At 44.6% G+C, this 27,691-nt stretch overlaps 1 protein-coding gene across 1 annotated transcript in view; it reads left to right on the top strand.

The window, feature by feature from the left end:
• Window positions 1-27,691, top strand: part of immp2l (inner mitochondrial membrane peptidase subunit 2) — a 208,065-nt gene that overhangs the window by 8,143 nt on the left and 172,231 nt on the right. Inside the window, exon 2 of the mRNA XM_085415037.1 lies at window positions 14,808-14,949. Coding sequence (XP_085271163.1) covers window positions 14,815-14,949 — 135 coding nt within the window. The 5' untranslated portion in view covers window positions 14,808-14,814. The remainder of the gene's footprint in view (window positions 1-14,807; window positions 14,950-27,691) is intronic.

The raw sequence follows: 27,691 nt of genomic DNA, 5'->3' as shown, positions 1-27,691 counted from the left end.
TTGTGGACTCGCACAGCTGAATGATATTTTTTATTACTTTTTATTACATAAACAAATAAATCTACAGTACATAACAAAATGAGACACGCACACAAGAAAAGAGCAAAATATTTATTTATAGCACATTTTTCAGAATCCGTCCAAGGTCGAAACATGCGTTGGAGCCCATAGACTGTATATAAAAGATGGAGTACAAACACGGCAGCTTCCACCACCAGCTGCTGTGTGTTTTTAATGAATTCAGTTTATGAGAATGAATCAGTTTGTTGGAAGATGTAATTATGCATTAATGAGTGCATATTTATGAATATTTCCTGTATTCATTTAGTGAAAATGACTAAACGTTGTGATTGATTCTAATCAGTCTGCTGAGTCTGTTTTATGCTGCTTTAACTTCAGCAACGAGAACAATTCAGTTATAATACAGAACTAATCAGTCGCTCAAGCTGCTTTATACTGTAAGGTCGACCCTACAATAATATACACGGAGAAAAACCCAACAATCATATGACCCCCTATGATCGAGCACTTTGGCGACAGTGGGAAGGAAAAACTCCCTTTTAACAGGAAGAAACCTCCAGCAGAACCAGGCTCAGGGAGGGGCGGGGCCATCTGCTGTGATTGGTTGGGGTGAGAGAAACATAGGTCTTACTGTAACGATCATAGCAGGTGTTCAGTAGAGCAGATGTTTGGTGCTGACACTGGAGCTGCTTTATTTCCTGTTCCAGGGCAGGTTGTTCCTGTTGCGCATTAGAGAGGTCAGTGGGAGGAGTCATCTGTGGGAGCCACACTCTCAGGCTTCAGACTCTAAATGCTCAGTTTTTCTGTTCTTGAATCTGTGTGATGTCATAGAGAGCAGATTGCCCTAATATGGTCATGTCAGACGGCCACCCTGACTGTGAACGCAGAAGCCCCGCCCACTTCTATGTGAGCATTTAGGAATACAAATAAGGCGGCTTACATAAGTCAACTTCAAATATGTATGCATTTCATATTTCAGAGGGAAAATGACAGAAACTGCTTGGCTAAATATGACTCCACCCACCAGCTTCTGGTCAGCTGACAGGTGCAGCAGGTGTAGGTGACATGTGGTGTAGATGTGCGTCCTGGTTGCGTTGCTGCAGTGTGATGTGGCGGTGGGAGGAGTCGTGCTGTTCCGTGGTGTTTGCTGCTAAACGGCCTCAGCAGGGAGGAAGATAACTTTTTTTTCACCCCCAGCTCACGAAAGCTTTGGGGGAAGAAACCCACATTTCACCCGAAATATCGCACTCGGGAGGAGATGTCTCATTTGTTCTCTTCTAAGTGCTGTCATTTGTGATTTTTGCTGTCGTTTCTCTTGACAAGTGCATTTTGACACCTGCTATTTGGTTCATAACAAGCCTGTGAAGCAGCCACAAGGAGAAAGATGTGCAGTGCTGCCTCGGCCAGGTTATTTCGGTGTAATTTCTGTGCTGTCGAGTGGCTTTCAGCCTGTATTTGTGTTCCAGAGTGGCTGCCGGAGCTAATGACTGCATCGCTGGTGGGCCAAACTGCCCATTAGTCCTCCAAGGTGAGCGGAAGCAGGCATTTTTGTAATGCCTTCCCTGCTGCCGTTGCCTAAAAAGCCACGTCTGATGTTCTGCATGAGAGACAAATCCCATTTGTGTCCCGGGCAGTGGGCCTGGATCCGCCCAGCTTACAGTCAACACTGACACCCGTCCAGTAATCACCTTAGTTTTGGCTGAGCGAGCACGGCGAGGCTCGGCGGGCTGGAGATGAATAAATATTCAGTTAAGGTTAAAGAGATTATCTGGCGGATGACTTATTTCATATAAGTACCTCATACAAAGTCAGAGCAAATGTCAAAGTTGTCGAGGGGGGGCTTTTAGTTGGCCCTCTAAATGCGGGCATAAGGGTGCTTGTGTGTGTTTGCCGGTCACAGACTTTGTTGTGGAGCTCAGAGTCTGGTCTGTCACAGGATATATGGGCATCAGATGTGCTGTGGATGATCTGGGTCCACACAAGATCGATGTTTATCTTCCTGGTGACCTTTCCTTGAGATCTTAGCTGCTTGGACTTGGTGAACATCACCTACCAGTGTGAGGATAAACCCCTAAACTGCCTGTTCTCTTACAACCATTACCACACTATAAAATATTTTCAGTTTTACTCCTTTATTGATTTTTTGTGCAAATTCTAAAGCAGAAAATTCCCCTCCTGTGTAAAGCGTCTTCTTTTGAAGAGTCGGTGCCCCGTTATTAAAGTTACTACCAGAAGAACTCCCCACAACAGAAGCTGTCTGATAAAGTGAAGCAGGCTGAAAGATCTCCACCAGCAGCACATCACGCCACGATCTAAAGAACCAGCTGAGAACCAAAGTCAGTGACATCATCAGTCTGAAAGGTCACAGAACCACAGTGAGAGCCGTTATCTACACATGGAGGACGCTGGAACGGTGCTGAACCTGTGACCATCGACGACGTCAGAGGTCATGATTCAACCACAAGAAAGAGAAGAAATGGCTCCATGGGAGAGTTTAAGGAGAAAACCACTGCTGACCAAAAAGATCACAAAGGCTCATCTCACATCTGCCAGAAAACATCTGGATGATCCCAAAGAGTGTTTGAGCCCCGTCACATCTGATGAGAGATCATCACAGCAGCGGCAGACACGGTGGTGGTCTCGCTGTAACTGAGGGAACCATGAATCGACCAGAAAACCCTGACGGAGGATGTCCGCGCATCAGTTCATGCCATAAAGCTCAAGAGCACTCGGGCAGCAGGACAATGATGCAGATGAATTTGGAGTTGTCAGCACTAAATCAGACTGAGATGCTTCATGTTGGAAAACCCTCCAATGTGTCTGAATTCAAACACACCATCAGGTGACCTCCATGTGTATGTATCGCCAAAGGATGGACTCTTTCATATGATACTAATGTTTAGGGCTGCTCGATTATTTTCACTGATATTGAGATCTCGATTATTTGATGATATTTATTTAACAATAACAATGTGTTGAATAATGACTTTAAAAAATAATATAAAACAGTGCAAATACTGATAACAGTGCAAATGTTTGCAGTATAACAAATCAATGAAAAATGTAAACATCTATGTTTAGTGAACTTTGCAGTGTTGCTCTGTGGTGCAGCTACACTGTAGCAAAGTTTACACACTGTGTCTACTTGATCCACGTCAGGGAAGGGATAGCTCAGTAGGTAGAGTGGTGGCCCCATAATCGGAAGGTCGGGGGTTCGACTCCACTGAACGGCTACCCTGAGGTACCCCTGAGCAAGGTACCGTCCCTACACACTGCTCCCCGGGCGCTGCACTGGCGGCTGCCCACTGCTTCACTGGGTGAATGGGTTAAATGCAGAGGAACTATTTCCCTATGGGGACTAACATGCACACTTTACACTTTACTTTACACTTTACACGTCTGACTGAACCCATAATGTTTCCACACCACTCAAGTTTTGTTTTACCTCTTTTCAACCAACGGCAGTCACTCTCCTCTCCAAATAACTTCTGCTGAGCTTTCCGAGCTTCCCTCGGGTCCTCTTATTCAGCGGTCCCCAGCCCCCGGGCCTCGGACCGGTACCGGTGCGTGAGTCGTTTGGTACCGGGCCGCGAGAGTTGAGGCTCAGGTGTGAAATGTATAGTTTTCAGGGTTTTTATCGGTTTTCAGTGTTTTTTTGTTATCGTTTTTATCGTTGACTCAGTTTTCCTGGGTCTTTTCACGTGTGTTATGAATAAATTTTCTTTTTTTCGGTACCGGTACTAGTTTGATTTTGTTGTATTTATCCGCGACACCTTAAAGGCCGGTCCGTGAAAATATTGTCGGGCATAAACCGGTCCGTGGCGCAAAAAAGGTTGGAGCTCGATTTGCCACACGGAGCAGCGCGAGAGTAAAGCACGAGGGAGGGGCTAATAATCGGCTCAGTCATTTTTAATGATCGCTGAAAGCCCAGATCGTAATCGAGATTAAAATTCGATTAATCGAGCAGCCCTACTAATGTTTCACAGACCCGTTGGCATGGAAGTGTATCAGATTAAAATACGACGAGGACATTCATGCACGCTTTTATTTTTTTGGTTCATGATGTTTCACCATCAAAATGAAATGTTGTCTTTTTCAAAGGACCTGATTAAAAAAAGACAAATCTGCAGACCACACTGTTTCCCATGATGACACGTTAAATGAACAATATCCAGGTGAATCTGTTTCACATCGAGACCTGGGCGGTGTAGCTTCAGCTGTGTGGCTGCAAACAGTTTAACACGTCCACGTCGAGCACTGAGAGGACTTGAAGCAATAAAGTTTCAGATGCATTATTAACAGACGTGGCTTAAATTAAGTGTAACAATGCTGTGAGTGCACAGCAGCTTCCTGTTTACAGTGTTCAGCTGTCGTCATGAGGAAGAGTATGTCGCTGTTTTTACAGGATAACGAAGGTTCGCTTGTTTGAGAGTCTGCTGACATCTTTCCCGTGAAGACGGAGAGATGAAGAAGAGCTTCGTCTGCAGAGGAAGAAATGGCTGATGAGTCTGGTCGCTGTGGACTACCCTGCTGGTAATTATGGGATGTCTGCTGGAAGTCTCAGAGATATGATGAGGGGAAAATCCATTCGGTGTCCATCTCGTCCTTTGGGGGACAGGTGGAGGTGAACGCTGGGTCGCAGGCAGACCGTGACATTTGCGGGCGCTCTGGGCTCTACGTCCTCCTGAAGAGGAAGCTTCTCGTCTGTCCCCACTTTAAAGGACGACTTCCTGCATCTGTTGTTTTCCTGTAGAAGAAGAGACAAAGAGTTGGAGACAGAAATGGTTAAAAACAAACTCATGGGAAGGCGTCATGGTGGGATACTGAGACGGTGACATTTGAGGCTCGTTGATGGAAGTGGAAATTACACGGTTAAACTTTTGGTGAATCCAGACGTGGTGAGTCATCTCATGACTTTCACAAGAGTGATAACGTTCATGTCAGAGTTTTGCGTCTCTATAGAAGTTACGTCTTTCCTTTTGTTCAGCTGCTCTGCAATTACAGCGTCTCGGAGAGAAAGGCCCTTTTCATGTAACGACTACAGCCTGGAGGTGTCTGGGAGGAGAGTGGCTTTCTGGGGTGAATCCTCCTCTTTGCTGAGGTCCTGCATCACAGAAGGGCCACGCTGGTCTGAGTGGAGCCTTTAGGACCCCAGTGAGCTCAGTCTGTGGGTGGTGCTGGGTGCTTTGACTCCACAACGACAGCACAGCTGCTTGTCGATTGTCCAGATAAGGAGAGCTGACACAGTTTGTGAAGCTCTGATCAGAAGAACACATCTGGGCGGCCGTGCCTGCTGCAGCCATGTCCTCCATCTCAAAGGATATTCCTTTAAACGTGTGTCTGTGTTTATTCATCTTCAAGGCCGACCTGCAACAGCTGACCGTCTGTTATCAGTTGTTGCCACACCCATAGATAAGGTTCGGCCTCTTCCACATCCTCGTATTATGACGTGACCTGCGTTTGTTTAGGTTTTTGTTGTTGCTGAGCAGACGACACCCTGCATGCTGCATGTGAAAGCAGCAGAGGTTTTACATGCGCTGACTGTGCGCTCTTCTTTCTCTTTATTACAGATCAGAACGTATCGAATGCACATGCTGGGGGCAGTTTGTAAGCAGGGGGAAAGCTAGCACTCACTGAATCCTACAGTTTGATGAATAAAGAGTTTCTCTTTCAGTCTTCTGGTTGTGCAGATGAACACACTCCATGGTTTTATTCTTGGTTCTGCTAGAGCAGCTTTGCACGAGTCAGATTATCAAAATAATCTCTCTTTATCTCATTCTGCACCTTTGTATCTGAAGCCATCAGGCACGCCTGGTCTTCATATCCTCGAGGGGAAAAGGGAAAAGCCAATCCTTGCTTTTGAAGGTTGTTAATCCAGTTAACCCTGGAAACAGAGCCGCTCACCCTGACATCATGCCTGTGACGAGTGGACGGACACTTCTGCACTCATATTTGAGATGTCTAATGATTCCATATCCACAAGTCGTACAGGATGTAAATCTGTCCTGTTAAAAGTGTAGTAAAAAGGTTCTGTGTAGCTTCAGGGAACCAAATGTAGATCGAATAGAAAGCGCTGGACGGGCTCATTAATGTCAGATGTTACAGATGTTATCAGTACGGCTCCTTTTCTTCCCCTCAGCAACAGCAGATCATTTCTTTGCCGTGAACTCTGGCAGCTGACTGCTGTTATTTGTGGTTTGTTTGGTCGCGTAATAATAATGAAAAAAAGGAGTTTACCTGGCAGGAAATGCATGAAATCAATCGACGGTGCACACAGATGTCTGAGATATCGTTCTCACACTGGCCTCATGCTCGGATGATTTCAGAGGCAGCTCTGCAGATTGACGCGTTTGTGTTAATGAATGGATTTTGCTGTACAGGCCGGCGTGAGGTTTGTCCCCCTGCGGCCTGATTAGCTGCATCTCAGACATTCTTTTATTGTTGGGTTGATATTTACTTTCATCACCTGCAGGCTCATAATATCACTGATGTCACTAACACTGGTGGCATTGATTGGCTGTTGAGCCAGAGGGACCCACAGCACAGTGTTACGGGTGCAGGTTTACAGAGAGCACAAAGTGTGCAGTAATTAAAACTCATCTCGGCTGCCTCGGGCATCCTTCTTCATCACCCGGATCCTCCCTCAGCACCACAGCCCTCTCTTTCCTAAACCTCCATCATACTTAGCTGTGGGTCAGAGCTTCTCCACGGCCCCCCTCCCGCTTCCCCTGTAAAGCCCAGAACTGCTGCGGAGGCAGAAGTGGAAGCTGGTTTGTGGGGAAATCTCCCAGCGGCTGGCTGTAATCAGCGTTCCTGCTGCCTTGCTGCATCCTCCCCTGTGGATTTATCGGTCTGGAAAAGCTTTGGGACGCTAACATTAGTCACTGGCTGAGATGGAGTCCAGCCCAGAGACCCAGAAATTCAATTTTAGCAATTGGAGCAAAAGCACAGCACAATGTCTCGGCTTGATAGCGGCTGATATGCTGACCTCAGGTCTGCTCCGGGGCTCACCGCTCGCTGAATCTGAAAGCGAGCGGTGTATCGGGCTCATCTGAATAAATTGAAGCGCTTAGTGGAATTGGGTTTGTTGAACTCCTGACGGATCTCTGAGAAGCTGCTTTTCGACATAAAGAGGCGTCCCCGAGCACACACGGAGCATCGCTCTCTGACTCTTGTTGCTCTTTGAAAGCAGCAGCCTTTGTGCCCGCTGCAGTCTAATAACCCCAATAAGTGTTTGTTTATGATAACCTGCCTGGTCTGTTGCCGCGGCTCCTTACAGAGCTCCTTCTGCATGTCGGGCACCGCCACGAATGCCAATGCGACAGAGAGATGTGCCGCGTTAACTCGTTTGTCACCGCGTCAACAATATTAATGCCTTCCCTACAGACTTGATAAAGACCGCTCCCCCGGTGGAGTTTAATGTGCTGGAGTGCAGTTGTCACCACGGCGGCGTGGACACCGGGTTCCTCAGACGGGCCCCGGGAACCACAAACCTCTCGTTCTCTTTAAGCCAGACGTCTTCATGCTGCAAGATCTTTGTTTTTGAAGCTTCAGCTTTAGTTTTCATGTAAAAGGAGCTAAAAAAGTCGCGTTGGCCAACAGCAAAGAAAGGACAGAGAAATGGTATTTTGCCAATATTTTTCAGATTTGGTGTTTTTTTTTTCTCCAAATTCACTCAGAATAAGAACTGAAACTGTTGACAAGTGTGGCTCAGGATGCAGATTTTACATTTTTGTGTTGTTATTACGCCTGCTTTTGATAAATTACTGAAAAATGTCTGAGAATGAGGCGAGACAAGCGAGAACTTGACAGCCACTCGCAGCTTGTTTTAAGAGCTCTTTGTTAGTAGGCCTGTATTTATCTGAGTTTTCTACCCATGAAAAGCAGCTGTGAGAATGTACAGTGTGTGTGGAGAGTCCTTCCTTTTATTAAATGTGTCATAATCAAAAGACGCGATTATTGATTGTAGTAGCTCATCACAGCTGCTGATGCTGAGGTTGTGGAGAGGCTTTAGGGGATGTTCTTGACCATAAACTGTGATCTGAGCCTCAAGCTGATGCTGCTACCAAACAGACTGCAAGATTTTTAAATCCCTGGTAGCCCTTCGGGCCGGCACTCTTCAGTTTTTGGTAGCCCAAAATAAATTTAAGTAGCCCGCATAAAAAAGAGCAATTTATTTTTATGTTTTGTTTCCTGTTTTGTTTCCGTTACAATATTATACATTAAAGTATAATATTGTAACGGAAACAAAAATTTATCACAAAATAGTTAAAATACAAATCACAACATTGTATAAAAATTACAGTCATCAACTCAAATACTTGGTTCTCATTGAACAGACATTTCTATGAACTTGTAAGAACTGTGTAGGACATGAATCAGTCTGTGTCAGAGCCTGAATCTGACATTTCCACTGGAGTCACGGGTAAGAGGCAAGTGGAACCAAGATCGAGGCCGTTTGCTTTGTGAAGTTTGCAAAGACTGCTACATTGTGCCAGTGGTAGTTCACTCTTTGCAACATAGTAGCTGTTCTAAACAGATTTTCAGGTTTATTTTTAGTCTGTTTTTTGCAATTGGAGTTTGTTCTGGGAAAGATATTGCAGACTGAGCAATAATGCATTTCTAATGGGTTCTGATGGGGTCTTCCTTAAAATTACTGGTCCCAGTAACAAAGGCGCTTGTCGACTCCGAAATCGAATGAAACTCACAACACACCTGGCAGAACATCATGTTATTTAGCTCGTCATATTGCAGCCACAGAAACTCTTTTGTCCATGAAACCATAAAGCTGCACTTTCTTTTTGCCTTATAGTCTGTTTTGTGGTAAGCTTTTCTTTGGCTGTCACTTCTTCACCCTGACCTGTCTTATTTGGCTCAGCAGAACTAAAATATATGTCTGTCTGTGAAGGTTCTCAGTCATCCAGGTCATCGTAGTCAAATATATATCCTGCTGCTTTTACACACGCACTCACATAAGCTCAGCGATTCTCTGCGCGATCAACCTCTCACATGTTTAAGCTGCAGGAGATTTCACTTGTCATGTTTGCATAGTAAGCTAACGATTAATAAGACGATGTCAGAGGAATTGGTGCACAAATTATCATCACTCACAGATCAGTGCTGTTGCTCTCTATACACAGTTCGCACGATTGCAAAGTGAAAGCAAAAAAACAAGCGCAAATTCAAACGCGATTTCAATATGTCACATATTGACAGTGGCTCACCGATGCCAATGACATAATTACCCAGCTACATTTCTGAAAGAATGCAAAAGCATTGACATATATTTTTCCTTCCTACAATAGCCCGACGGGCAGGGCAGAGATAGATTTTGGTAGCCCGACTGGAAAAATCGCTAGCCCCGGGACGTCGGGCTAGCGATTTTGTGAGCCCCGAGTTCCTATGAATAAATGTGCGTTCCCAGCCGGTTGGCCGGCGCTTGCTGGGTGAAACCAGTCTCAGAGGTTGGACAAGCGACTGTTTTTACGCGTTATCGTTAGCAACAACCACGGTAAACCCAGCGTGTGGCTCCGCCGTCCGCTTGTTTATTTTCCACATAAACCTTTCACAATAAAGCTGAAGATTCTGTTGAGATTTTTCAAAATAAACTGAAATGATGACAAACACAAAGACCAGTCCAAACAAATCGAGGACCTTGTTCCTAAACGAGTGGCTCCCTCTGTAGCACGGACATGGTTTGGTTATAAAAAGTCTGACGCGGACCAGAAAACTGTACGATGTAATTTATTCAGGAAAGCCGTCCCCACCTCAGACTCAAACACGACAAACCTCTTCACCCACCTACGCAAGAATCACGTGACAGCGTGGAGAGGGTTTACGCACGGGAAGCAACAAAGAGCCGTCAGGTGCTCCAAATAAACCTTAGACTCAACGTTAGAGCAGGCTTTTCCTCGCAGCACGCCGTGTAATAAATCCTCACAAAGACAACGGCGGCTGTTACAACTTATGTGTAAAAATGTATCGTTTCATGCATCGGTCAAAACACTCGACTCCAGGTACACGACGCCCAGCTGGGAACACTTCTTCTTATATCGGGATTTGAGATTTTAGTCATATCGCACAGCCCTATCTCATATGTCTCAAATAAAGACGATATTCCCAGACACAGCACAGCACGTGCTCTGAAGAGTCGAATGTTTCAAGTATTTTGACAGTTTGCACGTTTTCAGCATTAATTGACAGAAACTTTGGTGCTACTTTGTTAAAATGATGAAGCTGAAAAGTTTTGTGCCCACGTCCGTGAGCTATAAGCTTCTCGTGACTGTTAAACGCTCTTTTGCTGGAAAGCTGCAGAACTCAGTGAAGGCGCTGAATTATTGATAATATGCATTTTTTAAATTAAAAACCCAGAAAAAAGAGTAGTTTGGGGGCGTCTTCCTATTATAAGGAGCTGTATATTATGATGTGGACATTTAGCTAACAAGGGGAGAAGCTCATTTTTCATTTACCCGTCACTTTGATGTGGGCCTCGCTGTGTCAGCCATTTAAATGTGCCGACAGGAAACCGTGGGAAATAAGGTCGTTTTAATGCGAGCGCCGCGTGGCTTCGAGGTGTCGGCGCAGAAACGCTCGAGCGGAAACCTTGAAGCTTCCTCTGATCATTCGCTCTGTGGGTGAATTATGCGGCCGGCTGCATGGACGTGTAATGGCAATATGTTCACGTCAGGATGGATTGTTATGGTAGGATGGATTTTCTGCACCGGCGCCGGAGTTTCCTCCCTGCAGCACATGGCGGGTGACTGATGTCTTACAAAGCCCGGTGGAGGCAGACCGCCGTGGTTAATAAGATGTAACGTACACGGAGGCCGTGGACGCTCCTTTATGTGAGGAGGCTGCAGCTCTGTGGTTGCTGCTCTTTACGTTGCCCGAGAAGTGTCCAAGCAGTCTCTTACTGTTAGACGCTGCTATTCTCATCATGTCTCACCTGTTCTTGATTATCCTCCATCCTCCTTTCCCAGGTTCCTGCTCTGTCACTCCAACCCTCTGCGTGCCATCAATCTTCTCCGTGGTCTTCGTCGTTCCTCCTCCCTCGCAGCCGTCTCCATTTTCCAGTCATCGCTCCTCCTTTCAGAGTTCCTTCTCTCACCTTTACACTCCTGCCCTTCCTTTCTCTCTCGCTGCCTCCTACGATGCCTTCCCCCTCTCCTCTTCCTCTGTGTGCCAGCAGTAGCACCACCGCCGCCCTGTTGGCCAACAGCACTGGACAAAGTTAGCCTGACTCTTTCCACATTTCCCAAATACACCAGATCTAAAAGTCGCTGCCTAACTGTGAAGCACAAACCCAGCTGTGAACACGATGATGTGACTGACAGCATTTCCATCTCCAGCACTTCTGTGAAATGATTTCTGTGATGTGCATGGGGCAGATGCTGCAGAGAGCCGAGCTGCTGCTCTGCTCGTTTCTCACTATCAGGGGACAAATAAAGCTAGCAATTCCCCAAATGCTCCAGTAGTCCTTTAGCCTGAGTCAAGAACTGACCTTATTGTGTAATTTATAAATGTACATGTAATTATTTTATCGTCCGGTTGAGCTTCTCGGGTTGTACAGTGTGCCTGCTGTCAGTATTTGTCTCCATGGCTGCAGACAGATTTCCCTCAGGGAGAAATCGAGTTAAACCTGAATGTTGTCCAAACACCAAATACACCTGTGGGTTGTTGTCCGTCCTGCTCCACCGTGTTTCCCTTTGTCAATGCGCTGCTGGTAAAACCCTATCAGCCCTATTCTGCTGATGGCTGTTTAGCCTCTGATTAGTTAACTGTCAGCGCCCAGTGACAGCAAACAGCCACCTTTTAAACCGCTTCATGGAACGGGCTGCATAGTTTTCATAAATTGCATAGTTACGTCACATATGTAAGAGACGTTTCACCCCAATATTTAATAGACTTTTCTGTGAGTTTCAGACGTATTGGCTGTAGGTACGTCTCCCTTCTCTACAATATAATGAAGCTAAATTGCTGTTGCTGTGTGCTGCCCAGCAGCATGACCACCAAACACGACTCGGTTACTCCGAAAAAGCTGTAAAAAAAAAGCTTGAAAGTTAAACTTGAGCTACATGAACATCAAACACACTGTTTGGCCCGTTTGGTCTGTGCGTCCCTGCAGACCTGCTGATCAGGTTGATGTTGTGGCTCTGTGAGCTGCAGGGATGCTGGCTGCAGGTCGAGAATCGGTTCGTGTACCGCTGCGCTCGCCCAGCACTGAAAAGCAGCAGCTGCAGTCCAGAGGTTGGAAGTCCGCAGACCTGACGAGCCAGCTCGTTAGTCCGTCTGCAGCAACCACAGTGCGATTCTGTTAGAACCTGAGTGCACAGAAGTCTCCCTTAAACATCTCCTGCAGGTTTTTCTGTCTTCTTTGCTGCAAACTGCTTAAACTGGAACTCGAGTGCAAGTTTGCAAGCGAGATGATGGCAGTTTGTTTACTTCCACCTACAACTTGGATTCTTCTGTGTGGAGCCAAGAAATCAGTTTTTCTTGGGAGCGTTTCATACTAACAGGGTTTCTGCAGTCTGTCTGCTGGTATGTTGGGAAAGTGTTCCTGCGCCTCTTCGCCTCACAGTACTGAAAAAGCTTCCTGGTATTGACATGCAGTATGCTGGTAAACTGCCACGTTGCATTGAGACGTTGAATTAGAGGGAGAAACAGATTAGCTTTTTTAATCCCTGAATGTGTTCACGCGGCCTCGCCGACACTCTCTGAAAGCGTGGAGGCAGAGTACAGTGTGCTTTGATGATGTTTCATCTGAATTCTTGTGATGTGGAGGTAATAGCTGTGGCAGATCTCCAGAGTGAGGACGGCCGATGTGGAGGCGAGGCTGTTAGCTGTTAGCCGAAGGCAGCGGTGCATGGCTGCCGCCGCCGCCGCCAGCTGCTCGGTCATTTCACGCCTGTCTGGGCTTCCTGGAGCGCACCAGCAGAGTGGATGAAAAACTCTGTCAGGAGGGGAACGGGCTCAGCGTGATGTGTTTTCAGCGTTCGCTGTCGCCAAACCTGCGATAAGAACTCGCAAAAGGACGACTTCTTTCTGTGGCGAGTTTTCGTCAGTCAGGGTCGTTGGTTTACCCGCAGCAGGCAGGGCCGTCTCTTAATTTGGAAAGTATAACACATTTTTCTAAAGAATGCAAGCAGCAACCATTTAGATCAGGTTTCACACACACGACTCCAAATATCATATAACGTTTCAAATATAATGGTTAAGGCAGATTTTAGATGAATATTTGTCTCCACCAGCAGCTCGAGTCTTTGTGCTTTTCACTTTAATGGCGCACAAAAGCATCAGTATCAAACATTGCAGAACAGCACTACCCCGTGTTGTGTGCTGCGGGGCTCATTGTTCTTGCATCTTTATGACCTGTTGCATGTTTGTTTCCAGTCCTGCTGCAGGTTTCATCTGCATGAGTGCTTCTGCTTGATGCTTTCAGACAGTTTTGGAGGTATAACTGGATATGTGCATGACCTTGGCACAAGCATTGTTACAACAGCTTTACTTATTGTAAGAATGCTTCTTGTCAGTGACTCTTGTGCGACTGGAAACCTCCCTCTTGTTTCGTTTATCAACATTTTCTAAATTGCCTGATTTGCATTTTCTTTGTCACAAACTACAATTTTGGTTTTTGCAAATCTTTTTGATCTATGAAACCTTTACCACATTTTTTCTTGTTAATTGAGAATTTTGATGCCATTTTCCCTTGAATTTCACGCTCCCCTAATGTGATGCCAGTCATGTGGAAAACATCCATTTTCAGGTCAATGACTGATTTCAGTGTATCTGAAAGGTTTCACATGTACTTTTCACTTAACACACCGTATTTACCTTTTTGCTTCCAGGTCTTTCTCTTAGGGGTGGGGAAAAAATCGATTCTGTGTAGTATCGTGATATTCTGTTTGCTACTAATGTATCGATACAGGGACAGCAGAAATCGATATTTTGTTACAAAAAAGGTTTCTGTGCTCTGACTTCAGAGCATGTTATGGAAGCCCGTTTCCGCCACAAAAAAAAAAAAAAAGGATCCATAACTCGAAATTTTGAGTTATTATCTCAAAATTCAGAGTTATTTTAACTCGAAATTTAAATTTCGACATATTAACTCAAAATTTTGATTTATTAACTCAAAATTTTGAGAAAAGCAACTCAAAATTTCGAGTTAGCGCTGCCAATCAGTAATCTACGTGAATGACGTCATTTCCTTGTTACCCGGAAGCTGAAGCCTCAGCTACAAATGCTACAGCTAAGCTACCAGCATTACATCCAGTCGTGAATGCACAGATTGCTGAGTGTTTTCAGCCTGGCTTCACAAATGATGAAATCCCCGTGTTATTCGCTGAATCACATGGTGTTGCTATCAGCAAACGTACTCGCATTCAGTTAAGTTGGACTAGACTGTAATACAAACCGTTCAGTTTGTCAACAATAAAACTGAAATGAGAGAAAGACTGAGTGTGAGACTTTGACATTAGATAAAATGAATATTGATAAAGTTTACCTTTATGTACAGAATCTGAATATCGCAAAATATTTTTAAAAATTGCAATAATATCGTATCGTGCGTTAAGTATTGTGATAATATCGTATCGTGGGATTTATGGTGATTCCCACCTCTACTTTCTCTGGTGTGTTTCTATTAATCTCCCACTGCTGCATTGCCCCGCCTCCCCGCAGAGATCAATAAAGTTTAATCTAACTTAGTCTAATCTGAGCGCTGTTTATTTTCCTGCGTGTTGTCGCGGTAACGTCGACTTCCCGCTCTCATGTTCTTCTTCCCTGTCCAGATCTGCGATGGCTCAGCAGGCCACGGCGGGGCGACGCTGCCTGCGAGCGTTCGTTAGCGGATTCTTTGTCGCCGTCCCCGTAACCGTCACCTTCCTCGATCGATTCGCCTACGTGGCACGAGTGGAGGGATCATCGATGCAGGTGAGATATCACAGCACATCCGCTTATCAGGGAGAAGCTCACAGCGTCTGCTCGCAGAGGTCAACGGGAGGGGAAGCCGCACTCTCTGGATGTCTGACTTTACAGATAAAGAGCAGGTCAGAGGTCGGAGCATCGTCACAGCGTGCTGAGGATTAGGAAGTATGAAGCCTGGAAAGCAGGTTTCTAACTGAAAACTCACTCCGGACCATTTTTTAGCTGGAAGCTGCTCACGTCCTGCTTACAGCCCAGATTCTGCGTTTCTCTTCTTCCTAGCACAGCGTCCAGTTTGGCAGCTGATGGCCGTAAAGTTTGAGTTTTAATAAGCATGAATTCAAATTTCAGTGACTCCAATAAGAAATGTAAATCTAAATGTTGGGTTTTATTTAAGCTTGACCTGTTCTGTGATTAATATCGCTGTTATATCAAAATGGTATTTTGTGTTATTGATCGTTACTGGGAGACAGATTCAGAATCGCTGCTTTATTCTCGTCGCGGTTTAAAACAAAGTTTCTAATGTTTTACATATCGAAACATGATGCAAATCATCTGGTTTGAATGCTGACACTTTTACACTCTGTCGTTATTTATGAAGCCAAACATAGAAGCAGGAAAGTGTGGAAAATGAAATACAGCGAGGAATTAAGAGGTCGGTTCATCAGCCGGTGCTGCTGATCACACGCTCACACCAAGGAAAAACATTCACCAGTCCTCCCAGGAGTGGACGTCCAAAAGCCAAGAGTCCCATCTGAGACTCCACAGCCTCAGTTTGCATGTTAAAGGTTAAAGGTCACGAAAGTATTTCGTGTTTGTAAGGTTTCTTTCATAAAAAGACAAGGAATTAAATAAATACAATGAACAGAAGATACGATCGTTAGAGTTTTTATGTTCTTTCAATGCAGGGTTTCATCAACTAACAAAATCCAGTTTTACACACAGTAAACATTCACTGTCAACATGACACACATGTAGAAAGAAACAGAACTGGCCAATGTGTGGCGTCAAATCCAAAATGAGCAAAATATTCCTCATTTCATTATTTAATCCTTCAGTGGAGTCATGCTCAGAAGTCTCCATCCACTCCTTGGCAAAGTGGTGACACATCTGAATTAGAGCCAAACTGTCAATGTTCAGGACCCACCCAGGATCAAGCCTGCTGTGGACTGGAATCTGCTGGAACACCAGTGTCACTTCCACAGTGAAGCCAGTCTCACATCTCCAAGGACTAAGAAAGAAGCTCCTGCTCCAAAATCAACGAGCTCAACTGAAATCTGCCCACGTGGACGAGCCAAACGGCCTCTGGAGAAAAGTTTGATGGTCAGACGAGACAAAGATGGAGCTGATTGGAGGAGCAAAGGTGAGGCTTTCAACCCTGAGAACACTGCAGCTGTGACGCATGGCGGTGGTAGCATCACGCTCTGGGCTGTTTCACTGCCAGTGGTGCAGGTACACAGTATAATGTTGGTGAAATCATGAAGAAAGAGGACTACATACACATTCTTCTATGTATTCTTTAAATACATAGAAGGTTGAACCTTGGATGTAGTTGGGTGTTCCTGCAGGACAACGATCCCGAACAACCATCAAAACTGATTTTGGAATGAAAGCAGAATAACATCAAGCTTCAGGAACGGCATTCCCAAAAGCCAAAAGTTTGTGGAGCACAGGAGGAAAACCAACCAACTAAATGACTCTACCAGTCCGTCCAAGAAGAGCGGCCAAATATCAGCCAGCAAGCTGGAAGCTTGTTGTTGGATCCCAAAAGCATCTGGCAGAGATGTAAGTGGCTAAGAGGCATTTAACCAAATATCAGGGGTGTATGTATATATTTGAGCCTGTGTGTATACTTGTGTGTGTGTGTGGATTGGTTCTGGTTTATCAAAGCCATTGGAGATGTATGCTGTACAATCATTCCACACTGGAAAAAGACCAGTTGATGTCAGAAGAAATGAGCCAGTTCCAGGATTGATGAGTTTCTCTGAGTTAATGTTACGCAGTAGTGTGGAACGTCTTTCAGAGCTAAACTCAGGGAGTCCAAAGGATTTTAGCGAACAATGAAAGAGATTTTTTCCTTCTTCATTCACACATGCTCTGCTGAGCTTCTGTAGTGCACCGCATCACATTTCGTGGGAGAAACAAAGACAGAACTTTAAGTCACGACCTGCTTCCCTGCTTGGCAAAGAGGGAAGTATTATATTTAAAGGTTGCAGACAGTGCGGGTGGCTGCAAACATCAGCGTTCACAGATGCAGGCCTCTTCATCCAAACCGTAAATAAAGCTGCTCTCCTCTCACATGAGGAGTCTGCTGGGTTTTGACCGACTTGTTTCCTGTCGTGCAGCTCATTATCCCTGACATGTGTTGCATTATACATAAAACAATCTGCTGTCTATTTTTAATGAGCATGAATTTTAAAGCTGCGTGTCGCTCTTCGTTGCGTGTTGTAGAGTCTTGTAGCTGCTTTCGCCCGGGTCGTGACAGCGACCTGAGAATCCAATCAAATCTTAAAGCATTAGAAATAAAACCATGCAGCGGTGTTGGATGAAGGGAGTGGTTGAATAAATGAGATGTTTACACTAACTGTTTCTATCCTCAGAGAGAACAGAGCTCCTGCTCTGCTTTGGGCTTTAATCTGTTGACGTCATGCTTTGATCCATTGGGAATTTGTCTCTGTGAAGCCTCAGCGAGGAACAAGAAGGAAAGAAATGGAACAAAAAGTACTTATTCCCTGGATAAGTAGAGAGAAAGTTACAATGACCTGAGCAGTAAAATCATACACTGCAGGCTGCTTTGGTATGGAGTGTATTCGTCTGCAGACTTTCTAATGGCCAGCAGGGGGCGAAAAGAAGTTTGGTTGTGTAGAAGCCAGCTATCTGTTTGTATCATATCTATGTAATAGACTCCGATTTGTTCACACACTGAGGTTAATTATGGAGTTCCACAGGGTTCAGTGCTAGGACCAAGTCTGTTTACATTATACATGCTTCCCTTAGGCAGCATCATTAGAAGACATAGCAGACATAGTCACTGCATACACTTTTTCTGACGACATAAAGCAAAGAGGAAAACCAGCCCAAAGAGAGCAGTCGTCATGGTGATTCTACTGTAGAAACATGAACAGGTAGGACAGAAGCTCATCCCTTCGTTACCTGTTGAGGTTCAGCAGCTGCTCACTTCATCACGGTGCTGGTCTGGGGTCAGCATTTACCCAGCTTTAACATCACTCTTGGCTAGCTTAGCGTTAGCATGCTGTCTGCATGTGCTTGCAAAGAGCTGAAGTTGTGTTAGCAGTGTAATGCAGCTGTGTCTGTCCTGGAGCAGTCTGCACTTTACCGTCGCGCTCTCGTCCTTTTGTGCAATTAAAAATAAAAGAACCACTTTTTGATTCCATCCCTACAGATGACACCCAGCTCTATCTGTCCATGAAGCCAGATAACACACACCACTGAGTTAAACTGCAGGAATGTCTTAAAGACAAAGACCTGGATGGCCGCTAACTTTCTGCTTCTTAATTCAGATCAAACTGAGGTTATTGTATTTGATGATGATTTACTTCAGAAACTTAAACAGGCACAACGGATGCTGCAGCCTGACTGCTCATCCATTTGTTACCTGTTGAAGTTCAGGGTCTGGCTGCTGGGCTGGGGTCGGCCTTCACTCTGGGTCTTAGCTAGCTGGCTAGCTTAGTGTTAGCATGCTGTCTGTGCAGATGCTTGCAAAGAGCTGAAGTTGTGTTAGCAGTATAACTGGAAGTCCTGGATTTCTGTCCGTTATGGTGTCGTGTGATACAAGTGGTGGTGACTGTTTACCCAGTTTTAGCTGTGGGACAGACGGCCTCACATCTGACTCTAAAATGTTTTGGTATACCGAGGAGTTCATGGTCCTTTCAGTGACTGCACCGAGCCCAAAGCACCATCCCTCCACCATTGTGATGATAACTGTTTCATTTCCTCCAAACGTGCAGCTGTTCATGCCGCTGTTTGTTCCAGAAGTCTTGTGGTTTCTTCATTAATTTGTTCTTTTTAGAGAGAAGCAAGCCATACTTGTTCAGTCTTCTTCTATTTGTACGCTCATGAACTTTAACCTTTAACATGCTAACTGAGTTAGAGTCTGAGATGGAGCTCTTGGGTCTCTCTGCAGGTTCACTGAGCACTGCATGATTTGAAGTTTGGTAGACTTGCTAGAACCTCAATTCCTGGAATGATTTTAGCATTGTGCTAACAATCCAGAATGATATTGGCCTTTAAGGTTTGACACAGAAGTTGCAGGGTAGTTTCTCTGAAGCCTCAAAAAGGCAAAATGAAACTAATATAGTCAAAAAAGTCCAATCCATGTGTTTCCAAAGCTGTCTAGTTTCATAGCTACCCTGTGTAGGACCAATATGCCATATATTCTGGATAAATGTAGACTTTCTATGAACCAAAAAAAATGGTTGTCTGAGAAATCCATGTCAAACCACTCGGCTCCATTCGCTCCAGCAGAAAATGTTTGCCTTCTGGTTGAATTCAGATGCTATAATGACATTTTACTGGTAAGATACAAGGGAGTAACGATACAAAAACTCGGCCGCAGAATGAAATGTCAGCGCTCGACTGCCGTGGAGTCTTAATGTGGCCGAGCTCCGTGATTCGTCGGTCAGGTCACGAGAGTTTGTTTGGTGAGTGAGGATGAGCGGCTGTGTCCCCGCTGCTCTGCGTTTACTGCAGAGCATGGCTCGCTCCTTCTTTTCACGACTATTGCATGAATTTCCCAGAGGAACCCACCCGAGGGATCAATGAAGTTTCATCTAATCTACTTTCACATCATTGTCATAAAATCACGTAGTTAAAGCCGTTTCTTTTCTTTTCTTTAGCCTCGCTGGTTAGCAGGACTCACTTCAGAAGTGACGTTGCAGACAAAGTGATTTCATTGATCCTGCTGTTACAATGAAAGTGACCACCCACCCACCTACAGTGCCCTCACCAATCACAGCATTACGGCGCTCCACACAGACAAAATGCTCTATAACACCTTATTAAAGAACACAAATGAGAGTCAAAGATGTTAAACCAGCCTACAAGAAGTCCCAATGCCATCGAGCATGCACCTTGATGCTGGGACAAGCTCAATTTGTGGAGCCACCACTCTGCAACCCACATGATCCAAAGATTCTTCTAACAGCACCCCAGAGCATGTCTGCACAATGTTCGGCCGTGACAGTGAGAGCAGTGAGTCTGCTGAGTCTGCAGGAAACATTTCCCTGAAGTCAAACGGCTGAATGTTTAGAAAAAGACTTCTGCAGCAGCCTCGTCGCAGAGCACTGAGAGGCCGAGGCTCTGGAAAGCACACAGAGCGAGTGGTGTGTGTGTGTGTCATAAACCCGTATACACTGTTGCAGTGTGAGGACCTGTCTTGTGCACCTGCTCCCTGTAGCAGTGGCTGAGTGTTCAGGCGTGTTTGAAGGTGAGAGCTGGGTTAGGATTATGTTATTAATGGCTGTATTTAATCTTGAACTAAGTCAACAGGAAATTAATTCCAGTCAGTGCGAGGTGTAGTCTCAGATTGTTTCATCCTTTCTGCGCTGCTTGGATTGTTGTCATGGAAACAGTGCTTTCCAGCCTCCTGAGTACGTTTGTGATCGTGTCCTGCTCGACTTCTTAATTTACGATGAAGAAAAAAGCAACAGTGTAAAACCAAAGACTGAATTTTCTCTCCATGAAGCCTGAAAGGTCGAGCGCAGGGTTTGCCCGAGTTGCTGGGAGCACCTCAGGTTTCTGTCATTGCAAACGCAGTTTCACGTCTCACCTCAGCTGTTTGTTTTCTTATTGTTTTATTTATTAGAAAAGAGATCAAACAAAGAACAAACGATAAAAAGAAAATTGTACTAATCAGTCAGTTTCCCTGAGACCACATCAATTATTTAGTCAAAGAAACAAACACACCTGAGCTGCTGGTATTGCAGGTAAAGTCTTCGTCTTTCCCTGATTAGCACTCTGCTCGCAAAAACAGCAAAAAATCAGACAATTTAAAAGCCACTTTACAGATACATAGTTACAGATACATAGTTACTAGGGGTGCAACGATACACAAAATTCACGGTTCGGTTCGGTTCGGTTCGATACTTTGGTGTCACGGTTCGATATTTTTTCGATACAAAAAATGTTCATGCATTTTTAATTTGTCATTTATTAAAATTATAAATATATATTTTAACTCAAAAGTACAGTTTTTAAATTTAACCCTAACCCTTGTGCGTGTTTTTTATTTTGACAGCGAATGCGCACCTGCGGACCACTTATGTGCAGCCCTGGTTATTTAGCTCATCATATTGCAGCCACAGAAATTCTTTTGTCCATGAAACCATAAAGCTGCACTTTCTTTTTGCCTTATAGTCTGATTTGTCATAACTTCTCCGTTTTGTGGTAAGCTTTTCTTTGGCTGTCACTTCTTCACCCTGACCTGTCTTATTTGGCTCAGCAGAACTGAAATGCTTTTACACACTCACTCACATAAGCTCAGCGAGTCTCTGCGCGATCAACCTCTCACATGTTTAAGCTGCGGGAGATTTCACTTGTCATGTTTGCATAGTAAGCTAACGATTAATAAGACGATGTCAGAGGAATTGGTGCGCAAATTATCATCACTCACAGATCAGTGCTGTCGCTCTCTATACACAGTTCGCACGATTGCAAAGTGAAAGCAAAAAAACAAGCGCAAATTCAAACGCGATTTCAATATGTCACATATTGACAGTGGCTCACCGATGCCAATGACATAATTACCCAGCTACATTTCTGAAAGAATGCAAAAGCATTGACATATATTTTTCCTACAATAGCCCGACGGGCAGGGCAGAGATAGATTTTGGTAGCCTGACTGAAAAAATCGCTAGCTCCGGGACGTCGGGCTAGCGATATTGCAAGCCCTGTATCTGATTGAGGAGTCACTCATCTTTGGAAAAGAGAGTTTATTACAGAGAAATGTCTCTTTCCAAAATAAAAGCTATACTATCCGCTTCTTCTGGGCTATATTCTCAGCAGCATAAAGAGAATCATGTGCTAACAGCTGTCTAAATGACTCGGCTAAAGTTAGTAGCATGCTTGTTGTTTTTGTCTTTGCACTAGGATGATGTCGGCGTAAATGTGCAGTCATATTCGTTGTGTTCCCACTAGTGCTTTCAGGTTAATCTCGTTGAAATGACCTTAACGCCACAACACGGCAAATCTCCGTTAACGAGCTACCGCCGATCGCTCCGTGCATGGGGCTAGACGGCCAACACGTTAACGAGCTAACTGCGCTAACACACTAGTTCACACCAATGTAATTGAGCATTGCATGGCACATCCAACATACTGTTTTACTTTAGTCCATGACTCGCTTACCTTCAGGGTCATACGTCACATGAAAACCAAAATAATTCCAAACGCCAGATCTGAATGAGGGTGGGGGAGGTCCATGTTGCAAGGAGAGCTTAACTTCTGTCTTGCTAGCTTGCCCTGCGCTCTTCCTTCTGACGATGCTGTCTGTGTTGAGCGCTCAGTGAATCTGCGCTCGACAGTGCAGCCTAGGCGGAGTAGTCGAACGCAGATCCACTGAGCGCTCAACACAGACAGCATCGTCAGAAGGAAAATTGATAAAATAAATTACAAATGTTGTATTGTTCGATACATATGCGTACCGAACCGAAAGCACTGTATCGAACGGTTCAATATCGATACGAATATAGTTGCACCCCTAATAGTTACAGATACATAGTTACAGATACATAGTTAGCTTACAGAGTTTTATCACAGGTGTATCGAAGAGTCGGGGTACACCTGTCACTTAACTAAAGTCCACAGTAACTACATACATAGCAAAAAATAGAAAATCATTTGTTTGTTTTTTAGACATATTTCTAGTTACAGAATAGATTTCAGAGGTTTGTCCCTCAAAACTGTAAATGCAAAAAAGTTGCACAAAATAGTTTACAGGAAATTTATTTGGAGTGTCTTTGTAGTTTCATTTTTGAGATATTTTTTTATAAACTTTCAGAAAAACGAAAATAAATATTATTTGAAAAAAAAAAACAGCATCAAAATAAACTATTTCCAACAGTGAAATTTAAGTTTAAGCCTCCCAGAAATTTTACAGAAAGACATAAAGTCAAACACGACTTTCAAAAACACCAGTAAACCTTTGAAAGGTCCTGCAGGGAGAAAACTACATTTCCCACAGAAAATGGCGTCACTTCCAGTTTTCGAAGGTAATAGCGGCCACGCCAGTTTGCGCCGACGTTTATTCGATTGTAGGAAGTGATATGAACAGCTGATCAAAGCGTGTTTCTGGATTTTAATGGTTTTGTTGTTGCCAACGCTTTTTATGCGATTTTTGCAAAAAGCCGTTTGTGGATGAGACCGTGACCTACGACAAGTTGAATGTGTGTTACGTAAGAACAACTCCTTGTTATTGCGCTATCTTACGTGGTTGCAATTTTACTGGCATTTAAAAATAGTTACACAAAACAGAGCGTGCATGCTCCGATGGGCTTAAAAAGATGTGCTGGTGACATTAATAAGTTAACTTCCACAGTCTGTATTATTATTAACATTTTTATAGCTTTCCTTTGTGGTCTTAAATAATCTGCTTTCATATAAACATCCTTTGGTTTCAGGCTTGTTTCACACTACAAGCATCATTGGTGTCATCATGCTACAGCTTTCACACACACACACACACACACACACACACACACACACACACACACACACACACACACACACACACACACACACACACACACACACACACGTGTGTTGTTGTTTTTGGATCCAGAGAATATGCAGGTCACAGCTTTACTTCCTCCAGACTGACTTTGTGTTTCACTGCGACTGCCTGCGACAGGTCGCAGGTCTGACCTCCGTCTTCAAAGCAAACATTAAAGGCCACAGGACTGCATGTTGGTTGGACACGGTTGCAGTAACGTTGGTCGTGCTGCTGCGACTGGAACAGAAAGCGCCACACAAACCGCTTTAAATCAGTTTCCTCCACCCAGAACATTAACTTCATTTTAGCTCACAGCTTGAAGGCGTCACTTTTGATACTGACCCAAAAAGTAACTGGGGGAGGGGAAAAAATCTTTAAACTAAACAGCACTCTTATCAGCAGAGTGAAATGTTTGGGGTGAAGGTCTCAACACTCTGAGCTGCTCTCTAAGTTTTCTAATAGTCAAACCAGTAAACCTGGACACTGTCCCATTAAAAGTTTGTGTTCAGCACTTTGGAACAAACCGAAAGTCTCAAAGTGCCCGGGGACCCGAGAGGCTCGATCACAAGGCTGAAGTAGATCAGACAGGTAGTCTTTTTTTAAGACAATAAAGAACTTTAAAGAAAAGTAAAAGGATTTTAAAATCAATACATAACCTGACAGGTAACCAGAGAAAACAGGAGTGATGGGCAGGAGTGAAGGTGTCATCAATCATCCCACACATGGGAGCAAGCATCAGGGATTCGGGTTTCTTGCACCTGCGTGAGTGTGACGGACTACAAACGCTGTGTCGGCGGTCGCGCTCCTCCTGAAGAAAGACTTCAGCCAGAACATGGTATACCGTCTTTAGACGTCAACGAGCTGTCTGACTTCCTCTTTAGTCTCGTAAATCCTCTTTTTCGCGGATGCCTGCAGGGTAAAAATGATCCTAACACCTGTGAGAACAGCCGCACTGATCATTTTAACTCGAGCTCAATAAATTTGGACCATTTCTAACTACCAGTGATGTCTCAGAGTGAGTTGGATTATGGGAATGCAGTTCAGATCAAGTCACAACAGCAGCCGCCTCAAAGTGCTTTACATGTTTACGTAAAGACCCTACAGTAATGTGGACAACACCCCAGCAATTAGACCACCCCAATAAACCTCCGACAGAACCAGGCTCGGTGAGGCGAGGGAGACGGGGAAATGCTTCCAGTAAAATACTTGAACCTTCATTTGTGACGTTTTTATTGGAAGAGTCCGCGTGCCGTGCAGACCGGGCGGCGTACAGCGGTGACCTTTGCTTAAAGACGTTCCCCGCAGTGTTTTGTACTTTGCAGCTTTTTTTAGACTTTAAAATACAGGCATGTGTGTCCTCTAGACTTTGCAACATGCATTTTTAATGATAAACCCACAGGTGGTTTCTGCAGGGTCCAGGAGGTATTTTCCCTTTTACAGAGGTCACTGCATCGTAACAGGCAGCAGTGCGTCTGTGTTCTGGTTCCGGGTCAGTCCCAGATCAATCAGCTGCAGTCTTTCTGGGAAAGCAGAGTCACTGCAGCACTTTCACAATCAGTGCATCATTATTATTGTGAATATAAATGTGGCTGAAGCTGGTGAAGTATCCGTCTCTAGCTGATAAATCGAACTTACCGGCTAACAGCGTTCATATTTGTTTTGGGTCTGACAGGAAAGCGATATTCTATCAATTACCCGGCAGGCGTGAAATGGCCTGCGCACGCACTGTTAAATGAAAGAGTCGCCGTGCGTCATGTTGCATGCTGGTGTGATTGGGCTTCGTCACGCATGGATCCTTTGATGAAGTGACATGAACAGAGTTGTAAGAGTAATGATTTTGTTGTTTGTAGTGGTGTCAGACAAGCGAGGGGGGGGGGGTCATCGGCGAGCGTGTGAAGAGCTGTCTCAGAGGACACGGGTATGCCCAGCTACAACACGGCGAGATGAAATGCTTGGTTTAGAGACAGCCCAGCTGACTGTAAACTAACCACGTGGGATCTGTCTTTACTCTCAAACATAATTTCTTCAATCCAAAATATTGGAAACTTATTTGTTGGCACGATTTATCACCCAAACAATTTTTGGCTGCTTTTGGCACTCGTGGCTCCGTTACCCCTCTGAACGATGCTGTGCGGTCCAGATGTGACTCGACAGTCATGACCTGGTCAGTCTTGATGTGGGTTAGGGCTGGTGTTGTGTGAGCCAGATGTGGCATGAAGCTCTTATTGTCTTGTCATTCAGGCTGACAGATCATCCCCCTAAAGTGCAGATTCCCTGACCAGTTGCGAGTAGTTGGCCGCCCAGGTGATTTGTAAAACCCAGTTCATGAAGACTGGCGAGTGACGCCCTGGCAGCAGCCAGTTGCTGGGGAAGGTTTGTGCCCAGTTTGTGAGTGGTTTCTGGAGACGGCTGACTGCAAAAAGGTTCGTGGTTCTTCGTCTAAAACCAGAACGGCCCCGTTTTTACAGATCTACAAGCTTTCCAAAGATGCATAAGGCCAAAGCTGACAGCTCTGACTTCTTCTTAAATGAAACTTTTGTGCTGCTTTCTGATGTTTCTTTACTCTTGGTTTGGGTTGTTGTCATTTAGGCACAAGCTGCTTCCTTAGGCTCACAGATACTCGTGGTTTAGGGTAAAACCTCAACCTTACAGAGACAGTTTAGGAGCCACATCTTAGCTCCAGCATATAAAGTTGGGCAGCTCACCAGTGGCTCGCTCTGAAATGTGAAATAATAAGAAGACCTGAATCACAGCCATTGTTCACAGCTGTGAAACTTGATTTTCATGCTTTATTGGACTAAACCGAAACAATGGCTGCCTGGAAGGTAGGAGATCGATCCGAGAACACGTTATTTCCTCCGTCTAATGGGCTTAAATATGAAACCACTAATGCATGTTCCCCTTTAAAGCCTGATATTAAACTTTCTGGCTTTACATAGCAGTTACATTTTCAATTAAGACCCAACTACTGAAATCCAGCAGCTGCACCAAGTAAAGAGCTGACACACGAAGTTTTCTTATATAGGTTTTGTTTTACATTTGGCGTCAGGGTTATATGTGGTATTTCTTCAGATGAAGTTTAATTCTAAACTCGCTGCATTTGTTTTGGGAGAAAATGTCCCTGAAGGTGCCGTATGCAGAGTTCTGCCATCCATAAATCAGCAGCACATATAGTTCAGTACATTGCTATAATAACCATAAGGGAACTCATTAAGCTGGGGTGATAATTCAAAGTAAAACCGAGTCATCGGGGTGTGGGGAGGCTGAGCAGAAGATTAAAGAAACAGGGACCGATGCAGGGAGGTTGAAACTGGGTTTTAATTGTTACAAAATTATATGTATGATAGTCATTAGTGGCAACATTCAAGTTTTCTATGATGCAGGTGTTACCTTAACATGTAAATGCACAGACTGTAAATAATTTTAATGTTTGCTGAAATTGTCCCAAGGATTGATCATTGATCCAAGGTCCTACCCTCACCTAGTACCATTACCCCTGTATAGTTGAACTGGGCTTCCTCTGAAGGGACTTGGCTTTAGAGCTGGGGTGGGAGTTCAGAGCAAACCCTCTGCTCCTCCACATTCAAAGGAGCCAACTGAGATGCTTCAGCATCTCCTGGACTCTAGATGACGTGTTCAAGAATGCTCTGCCAGGTGACCCTGGAGTAGGAATAGGACACGCCGGAAGAGGTCAAGCAGGCATCCGGGGGGAGGAGGCTTGGCTTTCTCTGCTTTGACCGCTGACTGTGACGCATGATAAACATCAGATAATAGATTAATAGGTGGACAAATGTTGGATTAACACAATTATGAAGGTGAATATCAGGGCTGCCACGATTAGTCGACTAGTCACGATTACATCGACTATCAGAATCGTCGACGACTGATTTAATAGTCGACGCGTCGTTTGAAGCTTTGTAAGATCACAAAAGACGAAGACGCAGGAATAAGTAGCAGGATTTAAGAGTGTAATAACGGACTGAAACAGAAGATGGCAGCACTGCATGTACAAGGATGCCAGCT

This window comes from Rhamphochromis longiceps, linkage group LG7 (genome assembly GCF_057381845.1).
Source record: "Rhamphochromis longiceps isolate RC_006_pf linkage group LG7, R_longiceps_female_GT1.1, whole genome shotgun sequence".
Lineage (NCBI taxonomy): Eukaryota > Metazoa > Chordata > Actinopteri > Cichliformes > Cichlidae > Rhamphochromis > Rhamphochromis longiceps.
The sequence above is the reverse complement of the archived record's forward strand: the minus strand, read 5'-3'. Positions and strand labels throughout refer to the sequence as shown.